General features: G+C 40.3%; 1 protein-coding gene and 1 long non-coding RNA gene across 2 annotated transcripts; both read left to right on the plus strand.

The window, feature by feature from the left end:
* Nucleotides 1-667: 667 nt before the first annotated feature.
* Nucleotides 668-4,886, plus strand: LOC144361806 (uncharacterized). Its single transcript, XR_013422469.1, has 2 exons — nucleotides 668-712; nucleotides 4,847-4,886. It is a non-coding gene; the product is annotated as an uncharacterized LOC144361806 (long non-coding RNA).
* A 1,760-nt stretch (nucleotides 4,887-6,646) lies between these two features.
* Nucleotides 6,647-9,110, plus strand: LOC100370475 (uncharacterized). Its single transcript, XM_085507530.1, has 3 exons — nucleotides 6,647-6,801; nucleotides 7,079-7,249; nucleotides 7,866-9,110. The coding sequence occupies exons 1-3, from the start codon at nucleotides 6,780-6,782 to the stop codon at nucleotides 8,204-8,206; spliced, it is 534 nt and encodes a 177-aa protein (XP_085363656.1). The 5' UTR covers nucleotides 6,647-6,779; the 3' UTR covers nucleotides 8,207-9,110.
* The last annotated feature ends 4,056 nt before the right edge of the window (nucleotides 9,111-13,166 follow it).

A 13,166-nucleotide genomic window follows, 5' to 3' on the forward strand; every position in this document is an offset into this window, starting at 1 on the left:
CGCCAAAGCCCTACCTACATTTTACCGATATCTGCAGAATAAATCAAGAAAACTACACAAATTTACTCCATTTAGGAATTCCTAACGGTTTGCCCGAACGCATGGCACAGTTGGAGGCGTGGCCTGTTCAGCATGGCCACGCCTCCAACGGTGTCATGCGTTCGGACTAACCGTTAGGAATTTCTAAATGGAGTCAATTTGTGTAGTTTTCTTGATTTATTCTGCAGATATCGGTAAAATGTAGGTAAGGCTTAGGCGAAATTCGAAGGAGCAACTAATATTCTTCAACCTGGTAATTTTTTTAGATTTTATTTTTTATATTTTTCGTCTGTTTTTTCGAGTTTAAAAAATGTGAGCTGGCTGGAGCCTTCATCCCTTGTCTATTTCTTACACTAGATACTAGCCGACCCCCCCCCCCCCGCGCTCATAGAGACTGCGTACTAGTATTACAGTTGATTATAGTTCCTGGGCTCCCTGTGGTTCCAACCCATGACCCATTGCAGTGGGTATTAACTACCTGTACGCTGGTCCCGCCAGTCACCATGGCGGTCAATGAGTACATAAACGCATGTTAAAGTACACAACAGAGTTATATAAGGCAAGGTCCATCTGTACACTTCATCGTCCTAATTCGGCACGTGGTACACCTGAATTGAAGAATAGTATATCAGTGCCGTGACACCAATGAGTTACCATGCCAGGAACAAAAATAGTAAGTTGACATTGGCCACTAGATTTTGCATTCGCGTCCCATTGCCATATGAATAGTTAATTAATTCAAGTTATATTGTTAAATGGAATCTATGTATCACTAGTGGTAAATATGTTGGAGTTCCCTATAAAGTAATTTAATCCAAGAATCGTACTGCACTTCGTAATGTACCTCTGATACTATATATTAATTGGTTCGGTGAATGCAATTTGACACAGTACAGTATATAGCAAGATGCACGTGCCCTCATTCGCGAATTTACGTTTTACCATAAACTTGTGAGACGCCCCATTGGAGGGCATAGGTTATCTACTGGGACTACGTGATCAATTTCTATAGACGGCACGGCACGTACATACCCCAGACCATTCGTCCCGGTGTTATCGCTATCGCCACACGAGACTCCAGCTTGTCTCCTATACAATTTTCCTTCCGCCCACTTAATTTTAATATTCATATGACCTTTGCACTGACATCGATAGCCAATCGCATTCGACCGCGGACGTCACTCTAAATAAACAACTGAATGAATTAATATACCATATTTGGAAGATAGCAGGTAAATTCAACGTTGTTGGTGTGTTCCTTCGGGTTCCGAAGTCGCACGAAACGAGTTCATGTTCCGTTATCTTTCGCAAGTAAAACAGGTCGATATGTATTAAACATGGCATTTGTTTTCTTGTTTTAACCCCCTTATTACGCATCTTCCGTCGAAGTGGTGTTTTTTTCGACGATCTGTGGCATGTTGCAAAACGAACGAAACATTGCGGCATTCTTAGCGGTGGATAAGGGATCGACTATGTCGTCACATTTATGTCTCGTTTGAAAGAGAATAAACAACCGCTCAGAAAAATATGTTGCTAATATTTAAGTGCGGTGCCTTGAAATCGCCTGCCCGACGTCCAAATTTCAAAAGGATGTTCGATTTGCAATGACGACCGTTCATATGTACTAGGCGACGTTACTAATTACTACTAGGGTCGGTGTTTGCATTAAGAATTATAGAACAAAAGATCAGCAAAGCGGTGCTTTTGTCGGCGATTTTGTCAAAGGGAATATTGATAAAATGTTGCAAAACAGAATCGCGAGTTGGGTGAAAAATTGCGCCGGCGGCATTCTCAGCGATGGCGACACCCCAGAAACACCGTGTCACGGTGCATTCGTGCATCAGTACACCGAAGAAATACATACATATTGTTGCGGACGACTATTGTAGACTGTGTTCGTGTAGTCTTCGAGTTTGTGGACAGTTAAAGTCGTGTGTGAATTTATTCAAGCCAGGAAAAGCAGGAGGGATAACTTATGGAAATCGTCTTTCCAATTTGATCCAGTGCGACGTTGTAAAAGGAGCGACTCTGTCGTCTCATCTATGTCTAGTTTGTAAGAGAAAGATTGATAGCGCAGAATTAAAATCCGCCAATAATGTAAAACAGTGGCGTGAAATTGTCAGTCATTCTAATATCTCCCAACCTGTGAACGAAAGGGTTAAGCGTGCTGCCTTGAAATCGCCTGCCAAAACTAAAATGGCGCGTGTCACGTGACTTTGTTTACTAAAGATAGCGTGGGCGTTTGATTGACACTCAACTCATTAGTATTCCACCAATCACAGCTACATCTACTTTCTGGATGTGCGCAGTCAAATTGTATAGGAGACAAGCTGGAGTCTCGTGTGGCGATAGCGATAACACCGGGACGAATGGTCTGGGGTATTGATTTGGGTATGCCCGGTGGCCGAGGGGAAGACGTGTGGTGGCGTGAAGCTAGGCGATTAGGTGCCGTACGCGAACGCTGGTTCAAGTCACGCACGCAGTACGTGTTTACTATAATTAGACATAGTCTTTACCTTGCCGTTTATTCGGTGTTATTTGCTTACTTTACTTCCTATGTCGACAGCAACTATGAGTTTAAAATTATTTCTCAGTACTTATTTTGTGCAGTGATGATAAGTAACGCGTATCGAACTGCGCGGAGTTCGCTGCGTCCATTGACGCTGCAGTTCGGCGTCTTCTACACCGATCTGACGCATATCGCGCTAGGTGTGCCGGGAGTTTGTTCGAAATTTCGAACGTTTCGAAGTCAATCGTCGATTGACACGTATTTTACGGATATATTAAATCGTTTCAGAGACCTGTTTACTAAATAATGATAAATGAAACTTAGAAAACTTCTAAGAACAAACTGGGCCCAAATTGCGCAAATTGCAATAAGTTTACGATGCTAGAGTCTGGTTCGGATGGAGTTCTACGCGTGATTTTATTGCGCTCAAGGACGTTCTATTTTCGAACTAGTTGAAACCGGAAATAACGCAACTACTTTCGAACTTCAAACACAAATTTGATTATCGTTATTATGTGTTAGTTTCTGTTGTTTCAAAGATTGAATTATGTATGACAATAATATTTCACTCTATAAACAATATTTCACTAAAATATGTGATTCAAAGGCAACCCAAATTGTAAAAAGCAATATCAAGTTCCGCGTATAAACACTGTTGTAAAGAGGCGGCGGAGCGGAATTTTAGCCAAAATCGGCTAGTAAGGCGTCGTATCACAGGGAGCCCAGGAACTATAATCAACTGTAATACGCAGTCTCTATGAGCGGGGGGGGGGGGGGGTATCGGCTGGTATCTAGTGTAAGAAATAGACAAGGGATGAAGGCTCCAGCCAGCTCACATTTTTTAAACTCGAAAAAACAGACGAAAAATATAAAAAATAAAATCTAAAAAAAATACCAGGTTGAAAAATATTAGTTGCTCCTTCGAATTTCGCCAAAGCCTTACCTACATTTTACCGATATCTGCAGAATAAATCAAGAAAACTACACAAATTGACTCCATTTAGGAATTCCTAACGGTTAGTCCGAACGCACGACACCGTTGGAGGCGTGGCCTGTTCAGCATTTCTCAACAACCAATCACAAGACTGGTTACGAACCAGTTGAGCAAGTCTAACCGAGTCGTGACCTCGATGTGGTTCGTAACCAGTCTTGTGATTGGTTGTTAACAAATGCTGAACAATAAAATATAAAAAAATACCAGGTTGAAGAATATTAGTTGCTTCTTCAAATTTCGCCAAAGCCCTACCTACATTATACCGATATCTGCAGAATAAATCAAGAAAACTACACAAATTTACTTCATTTAGGAATTCCTAACGGTTTGCCCGAATGCACGGCACAGTTGGAGGCGTGGCCTGTTCAGCATTTGTTAACAACCAATCACAAGACTGGTTACGAACCACATCGAGGTCACGACTCGGTTAGCCTTGCTCAACTGGTTCGTAACCAGTCTTGTGATCTAGATACCAGCCGATACCCCCCCCCCCCCGCTCATAGAGACTGCGTATTACAGTTGATTATAGTTCCTGGGCTCCCTGTGGTTATATATTTAACTTGTTATTATTTAGTTCAAAGTATTTTCAAGTGTATTTCAAAGTTTTTAAAACAGAAATTTTCATCCTCTATAAGGGGAAAGGAATGTGATGATTTGATGCTAAGACGTTTAGTTTTAGTTATTTGCATAATGATATTGATACATTGTATGGAACATCTCGTGAGTATTTAGACTCAGTGTCAGGCCTAGCAGTTGAGCAATAAACACCTTGGTTACAAGTGCTCCTCTCCAGTGCGTTATTCTCCCCCGGATAGGGTGACCAATACTCACTTGGTTCACTCTACCTTGAGAAGTCTGTTCTCAGTTTACAGCTTATATCATGATAAGTGATAAGTTAAATTTCTGTGCTCTATCTATTAATGTAAACTAGATATTGAGAATGGAATGTTACACAATGACCACACCATGCATATGGTCTAATCAAATAAGACTGTCCTGACTGTCCATGACTAGTCGGGGTAAAACCTAATTATAGACATCCGATGTTTAGACATTTACTGCCACTTGTCACTTATGTAAAGCGCACGTACTTGACGAGAAAGCATTTAAAGATTATAGCTTACTGTACGGGAGAATATTAAATGCTTTATTTTTTAAATCGTATATTTGTACAGAGAATACATGTTTTATTTCAAAGCTAATATGTGTACCAGTTTGTCCTGTCATCGTTTTGTAAATGACATACAACGGGGACTATGCATTCAAAGTAACTAGTCGCTCATTTGTGTATAATTTTTTTTCAGACTACTGAAACGATGACCGCCAAAAAAGACATATTAGAAATTAGAGAGTTAAGAAAGCCTGAAGAGAAAGAAGCCTTAAGATTATTAGAATTTTATGGATTAGCACTTGGTGTTGGCAAACCATTGTTTATTCACGTTACTACTCATCCGATTTCTATCTTGCTGATGATGTTTATTTCGGTCGCTTTCTTTAAACTGAGTGGCAGTTTTCTTATCAGCTTGCTCCTACCGATGCCAGTTCTTGCCTTTATATATACCTTGAAAAATCTACCGTCACTGTCCAGACGACATCGAAAACGTCACATTGACAGAACCAGAGGTTTTTACGCACATTATCGATGTCGAGAAGGATGTAATTTTTTCGTTGCCTTACACGATGGAAAGATCGTCGGGACCGTCGGGGTTGATCGGAAATCGCCGGGAGTAGGCGAAATCCGCCGAATGGTTGTTCATCCAAGACATCGGCGTATCGGTCTCGCCTGCAGACTCTTAGCGGTGGCCGAGGAATACTGTAGGAAAGTTGAAAGTTATAGATATATTGAGCTTTCTACATCTCACGTACAAAGACCAGCAATTGCATTTTACACGAAACAAGGGTATCAACTTGTAAATGTTACACCCCTGAGCGTTTTCGTCCCGGGCTATGTCAGTCACGACAACTGGAACTTTCGTAAAGTTATTTAGCTCATACTTCCACACCAACGTCGAGTCATTAACTTGAAAGTGTGTTGTGACAATATCTCATCGAACATAAAATATTAACAGTGTCATTATTTTTCCAGCACCCCATCTGATAGGTCAACTTGGAGCCATTTCTCAGATTTGCATCTTGTGTCCCGATTCATATGACCGAATGACGGACATTTTTCCATATAAAATTTCTAATAAATGAACGTGTCACAATTGTTTTCCAGACACGACGATTTCATTCACATATAATCATTGTTGTATACAACATTTTTGACCGGACGAGTTACGACCAATTATTAATCCAAGTGTGTGTCCGCTAATAATTATTGGTAATATGCATAGAAATTGGGTATCAGCATGATATATTCACAGATTGTAAAATTCTAGACAATTTGATTTCATAATACATTGTGATTGATTGAGTTCATCTCATGTTTTTGGCGGATATAGATTGGGTGGGCCGGAAATGCTTGTCGTAGAAGAAAAATGAGTATTAATATAAAAAAAAAACAATGAATATAAAACCATCAAATTAGCCAAGTGTTAAAACTGAAAACATCTGCCATAATCAATCAATATAATATATAGAAACTGGGAATTGGTCGTAATTCATTAGTAATTATGCAACAATATATCCAGATCATGTATTGGGCAATGACCCTTCATCAACAGTTTTTAAATACTTCCGATGATTATTTTTACAAACTGTAATATATCTTATAAAATATATAAAAATAACTAGCATCTGTATTACATCAGTATTGTTTCTGACAAGTTGTGTAATCGTGCAATATTGTGAGGCAGTAAGGAGATTTGTGAATAATGAACACCGTTATTGCGTATCCAAGGTTGTGCCTCTTGTATGAACATACGAATGTTCGAAGAGGGCGTCAGCTAAGCGCAGGATGTGCTATATGTAATGTGGATTGACCCCAACTGCGTGACTTAACGGTTAATATATTGATCTGCTGTCACATCAATTGAAGCGCCGTTTACTGAACACAATAACAACCGACGTGAATGCCCTAGGTAACGCTTGTGTTCACGCACAAAAAATCTGTTTGTCGTCGGATAAGCGGCGAACAAAGGTACTCTAAAGGTGACTCTCATTTTTGTCCGCACCACCAACTTTTCAGCTATCTGTCGATACTATTTTCCTGACAATTTTACAGACGTATATACGCGTTTTACAAGATATCACGAATATACAAGGCCAGTTTATACTATATTTATTACATTCGACATGTCGTGGATCACCAAACCAAGTAAGTATACACTCGGAGTTCTTCAGAAGACGCAATTAAATACGTGTTGTTTACGGGTGGTGTCATTTTACAATGTCTTGTTCACACCGTCATCACGTGTTACTATTACCATGGATTACCAATATACTACCTTGCTATCCCTCCTCAATTATACACCCTGGCCAAAATAAAGTGAAAGTTACCGGACTCGGAATTTACATTATATTTTAAGGAAAATATTTCTCAGATGCAATATCATCAGCACATATATTTTTAATATTAATATTTTGCATTGCAGTAAAACGGCCACCACCTGGACTGAGGGAATTCGAGGCGTACGACCATTTCCGTTTCGACTACAGGAGTATTAATGAAAACACTCTATCACTATTTCACCCTGTACGAGCCAGGTACATCAAAGACCGTTACGACGAATCCCTTACAGACGCAGAGACGATCATTTTTAGAGGTTAGTAATGTGTTATCGTACTTATATGTTGAGTGTTGCGTATCCAGGTGCGCCATATTGAACATTTGCATAATTTAATTTGGTGACGTATTTGGGACATTAATATATTGTACAGGCTATAGCCAGTTTAGCTGTCTGTGACAATCGTCGTTAGTTTTATTTCAAGTATAGACACCAAGGATGAAAAACGTTACTATAAATTAAAATCAATGTTTATTTGTTTTATTGTTGTGATCACGTGATGAACTTCAACGTTATATTTTTACAAGGTATGTCAAATGGTTAACTGAGAGTGCGCAAACGCTGTCTATTGTCAAACGTAGTATTATTGCCAGATCGATCTAGTACATTCTGAAAGGAGTTACTTATGAATTGTCACATTGCCTTTGTTTGACCATAAACTATATAGTTTGGAGGATGTGGTCGATGTCATTACACATTCACTGTATATTTACAACAGTGTCAGCGCTTTGTACACCAATATACACGATATACTATATATATAGGCTTTGCTTAGTGACCCCATCAACACACTAGGTATATATATTGGGAGGGGTTCATGTGAAGCATTGACGGCGTAGTCGCACTGAACTAACTGTTACACCTGTTTCCATAGGGTGTTTGGGATCTGCAGACACTCACAGCGCCGTGGCTCATGCCCTATGGATGTTCCGTGTGACAAGGGAGTTTGGCCCCGTGTTAGCCAAGGATTTTGCTGATGCTTATGAGTTGACCATCCGACCACGCGAAGAGTTCGCCGGTCGTCTAATGGATCTATACAACAACTGGGTGGGAAGGGTTTTGGCATCTGACGACCACATTCTGGATCGCGATGGCGTCGAAGTGATAGAGAGGGCATTGAAACAAGGAATGTTACAGACGGCGCCGGATCCAAAGTACACAAAGGAAAACATACAGTCGGAATTAGATAGAATAAGAAGTAAAATTATTTGTTAAAATACATTAATTGTACATGTAATGGGTATTTATACGCCACAGTGCACATAGCTGCAAACCAATACAATCGTACATTAGTTTCACGTCACCATCGAGCTGTTTATGTTGTAAGAATCCTGGTATCGAAATCTCTCAATACTGATTATTATAATAACTGACTGTGTTGAGAACTGTATATAGATGTACATATATCAAGTAATACAGAGTACTGTGTTATACATAGGTTTATCTAACAATAACATATTGTTTTGTCTTGTATGTTTCAATGTCAACGTGACACTCCGCCGTTCTATTTAAACACTGTGATGACATACAAACGAATTCGAAGTCAATCCAAAGACATTAATGTAGTTATTGTGAATAAATGTTATATTATTAAAGACATCATCACTTTACACATTGCCGCGTATCCAGTGAATAGTCTGCCAGTTGCATCTTGGTCTTGCCTAGCACAATGTTTACCACAACATGTGATGCTTCTGAACTGGGCACAATTAACACCATAAATGAAACAATCTTATCCAGTCGTAATAGCAGTATATGCGTGTCATTAACCACTGTAGATGCACATCATTTGACTCCTGTTATTTCTATTCTATTATGAGATATATAACGTGTTTAAGAGCTATACGTCTACCTCCAATGATATGAGAATTATCACACTTTAATTGTTTATGTTAATAGTCTCAACAAATTAACATTTTAGAGAGTATATATCGTTATAGGAGTCGAACACAGGTGGTGGCATCCAGTTTAATATAGTAAGTAAGGTTCTGCGTAATTCGCTGTAAAATGGAAGGCGTTGAGTGGGTGTCTATAGCGAGGATTTCTAATTCATGAAGTACTGTCTAGATTATGTACATTTATTAGGTTAATTGTTAATAAATACATGTCATCTATCCCATGGGTTTTGACTGGTTGTCCTTTCAATTGAAATTTCCTCCCTCGTTATATATATACATTTTTCGCCTCGCCTACCCAAAAATACATTAACCCAGACCAGGCTATTCAAATACGTATCAACCCAGACTAGTCTACCCAACTACACATAAACCCAGACTGGCCTATCCAAATACACATCAACCCAGACTAGGCTACCCAGATACATATTAACCCAGACTAGTCTACCCAAATACATATTAACCCAGACTAGTCCACCCAAATACACATCAACCCAGACTGGCCTACCCAAATACACATACATCCAGACTGACCTACGCAAAAACACATCAACCCAGACGAGGCTGCCCAAATACATATCAACCCAGACTGGCCTACCCCAAAACACATCAACCTAGACTAGGCTACCCAAATACATATCAACCCAGACTAGTCTATCCAAAACACATCAACCCAGACTGGTCTAAGCAAACACGCATCGATCCAGGCTGGTCTACCGAAATACACATCAATCCAGACTGGCCTACCCAAATACTCACCCAGCCAAATTTGCCTACCCAAATAGACATAAGCCCAGCTGGTCTACCCAAACACACATCAACCCAGACTGGTCTACCTACATACCCAGACCGGCCTACCCAGATACACATCAACCCAGACTAGGCTACCCAAATACACATCCATTCAGACTAGTCTACCTAAATACACATCAACACAGACTGGCCTATCCAAATACACATCAACCCAGACTAGGCTACCCAAATACATATTAACCCAGACTAGTCTACCCAAATACATATCAACCCAGACTAGTCTACCAAAAACACGCCAACCCAGACAAGGCTACCCAAATACATATAAACCCAGACTAGTCTACCCAAATACACATCAACCCAAACTGATCTACCCAAAATACACATCAACCCAGACTGGCCTACCCAAATACTCACCCAGTCAAATTTGCTACCCAAATATACATCAACCCAGACTGGTCTACCGAAACACACATACACCCAGACTGGCCTAACCAAATGCACATCAATCCAGACTGGTCTATCCAAATACACATACACCCAGACTGGCCTACCCAAATGCACATCAACCCGGACTGGTCTACCCTAATACACATAAACCCAGACTAGTCTACCCAAATACACATAAACTCAGACTGGCCTACCCAAATACACATCAACCCAGACTGGTCTACCCAAATACACATAAACCCAGACTAGTCTACCCAAATACATATTAACCCAAACTGGTCTACTCAAATACATATCAACCCAGACTGGTCTATTAAAATACATAATACATGTCAACCCAGACTGGTCAACCTAAAATACACATCAACCCAGACTAGTCTACCCAAATACATATCAATCCAGACTGGTCTACTCAAATACACATCAACCCAGACTGGTCTATTAAAATACATATCAACCCAAACTGGCCTACCCAAATACACATCAACCCAGACTGGTCTACCCAAATACACATAAACCCAGACTAGTCTACCCAAATACATATTAACCCAGACTGGTCTACTCAAATACACATCAACCCAGACTGGTCTACCCAAATACACATAAACCCAGACTAGTCTACCCAAATACATATTAACCCAAACTGGTCTACTCAAATACATATCAACCCAGACTGGTCTATTAAAATACATAATACATGTCAACCCAGACTGGTCAACCTAAAATACACATCAACCCAGACTAGTCTACCCAAATACATATCAATCCAGACTGGTCTACTCAAATACACATCAACCCAGACTGGTCTATTAAAATACATATCAACCCAAACTGGCCTACCCCAATACACATCAACCCAGACTGGTCTACCCAAATACACATAAACCCAGACTAGTCTACCCAAATACATATTAACCCAGACTGGTCTACTCAAATACATATCAACCCAGACTGGTCTATTAAAATACATATCAACCCAGACTGGTCAACCTAAAATACACATCAACCCAGACTAGTCTACCCAAATACATATCAACCCAGACTGGTCTACTCAAATACACATCAACCCAGACTGGTCTACTCAAATACATATCAACCCAGACTGGTCTTCCCAAAATACATATCAACCCAGACTGGTCTACTCAAATACACATCAACCCAGACTGGCCTACCCAAATGCACATCAACCCAGACTGGTCTACCCTAATACACATAAACCCAGACTAGTCTACCCAAATACACATAAACTCAGACTAGTCTACCCAAATACACATCAACCCAGACTGGCCTACCCAAATACACATCAACCCAGACTGGTCTACCCAAATACACATAAACCCAGACTAGTCTACCCAAATACATATCAACCCAGACTAGTCTACCCAAAAACACACCAACCCAGACAAGGCTACCCAAATACATATCAACCCAGAATAGTCTACCCAAAATACACATCAACCCAGACTGGCCTACCCAAAATACACATCAACCCAGACTGGTCTACCCAAAATACACATCAACCCAGACTGGTCTACCCAAAATACATATCAACACAGACTGGTCTACTCAAATACACATCATTTCAGACTGGTCTACCCAAATACATATAAACCCAGACTGGTCTACCCAAATACACATCAACCTAGACTGGTCTACTCAAATACACATCAACCCAGACTGGCCTCCCCAAATGCACATCAACCCAGACTGGTCTACCCTAATACACACAAACCCAGACTAGTCTACCCAAATACACATAAACTCAGACTAGTCTACCCAAATACACATCAACCCAGACTGGCCTACCCAAATAAACATCAACCCAGACTGGTCTACCCAAATACACATAAACCCAGACTAGTCTACCCAAATACATATTAACCCAGACTAGTCTACCCAAATACATATCAACCCAGACTAGTCTACCCAAAAAACACACCAACCCAGACAAAGCTACCCAAATACATATCAACCCAGAATAGTCTACCCAAAATACACATCAACCCAGACTGGCCTACCCAAAATACACATCAACCCAGACTGGTCTACCCAAAATACACATCAACCCAGACTGGTCTACCCAAAATACATATAAACCCAGACTGGTCTACTCAAATACACATCATCTCAGACTGGTCTACCCAAATACATATAAACCCAGACTGGTCTACCCAAATACACATCAACCCAGACTGGTCTACTCAAATACACATCAACCCAGACTGGCCTACCCAAATGCACATCAACCCAGACTGGTCTACCCTAATACACATAAACCCAGACTAGTCTACCCAAATACACATAAACTCAGACTAGTCTACCCAAATACACATCAACCCAGACTGGCCTACCCAAAATACACATCAACCCAGACTGGTATACCCAAAATACACATCAACCCAGACTGGTCTACCCAAAATACATATCAACCCAGACTGGTCTACCCAAAATACACATCAACCCAGACTGGTCTACCCAAAATACACATACACATCCGCTGTTCCGTGTACATCAAATGTCGTAAATGGCAGTTGTATTGATATGGGTGGATCATTCGTAATAAATTATAATAACGAAATAACAGTGTGCGACCAATACACATTATTTTAAGAGTAAATTTTGTAGATACTCTAATCACTGAAATATTTGTTTAGTAAATATAATGTAAAAAATCGCATAAAATAATATAATTTTACGCTCACCAGTGGTGGCACCGGAGAGACAGGGCGTTCGCCCCCTCCAAATCAAGCTGAAACCCTTTGTGTATTTACGACGATGCGACACAGCTAAAGAGGAATGCCTGTCTTGCCCCTCAAAATGGAGGAAATAGCGTTTCAGAGGGTATAGATTTCAAAATGTTCTCGGAGGAGCATGCCTGCCGCCGCCTCTGCCCACGAATACAACTGTTTAGTGTCACTGACGCTATTACTCATTATGATATACAGAGTTAATTATTAACCCTCAATACCAAGCGCCTGTGTATCCTGGAAACCATCTGACAGCACAACGGTGTCACAACGAAAATAAAACGACTCCAAGCCCTTGGTTGCCATTGACGACAATTGTGTATTAGTATT

Source organism: Saccoglossus kowalevskii, chromosome 2, assembly GCF_978046115.1.
Source record: "Saccoglossus kowalevskii chromosome 2, keSacKowa6.1, whole genome shotgun sequence".
In the NCBI taxonomy this organism is placed as follows: Eukaryota; Metazoa; Hemichordata; class Enteropneusta; family Harrimaniidae; genus Saccoglossus; species Saccoglossus kowalevskii.

Bases quoted from the DNA above. Each gene is read 5' to 3' on its own strand.
- LOC100370475 (XM_085507530.1), top strand. From the start codon at position 6,780: ATGTCGTGGATCACCAAACCAA. The intron at 6,802-7,078 runs GTAAGTATACAC...TTTGCATTGCAG, and splicing joins GTCGTGGATCACCAAACCAA to TAAAACGGCCACCACCTGGA. The intron at 7,250-7,865 runs GTTAGTAATGTG...CTGTTTCCATAG, and splicing joins AGAGACGATCATTTTTAGAG to GGTGTTTGGGATCTGCAGAC.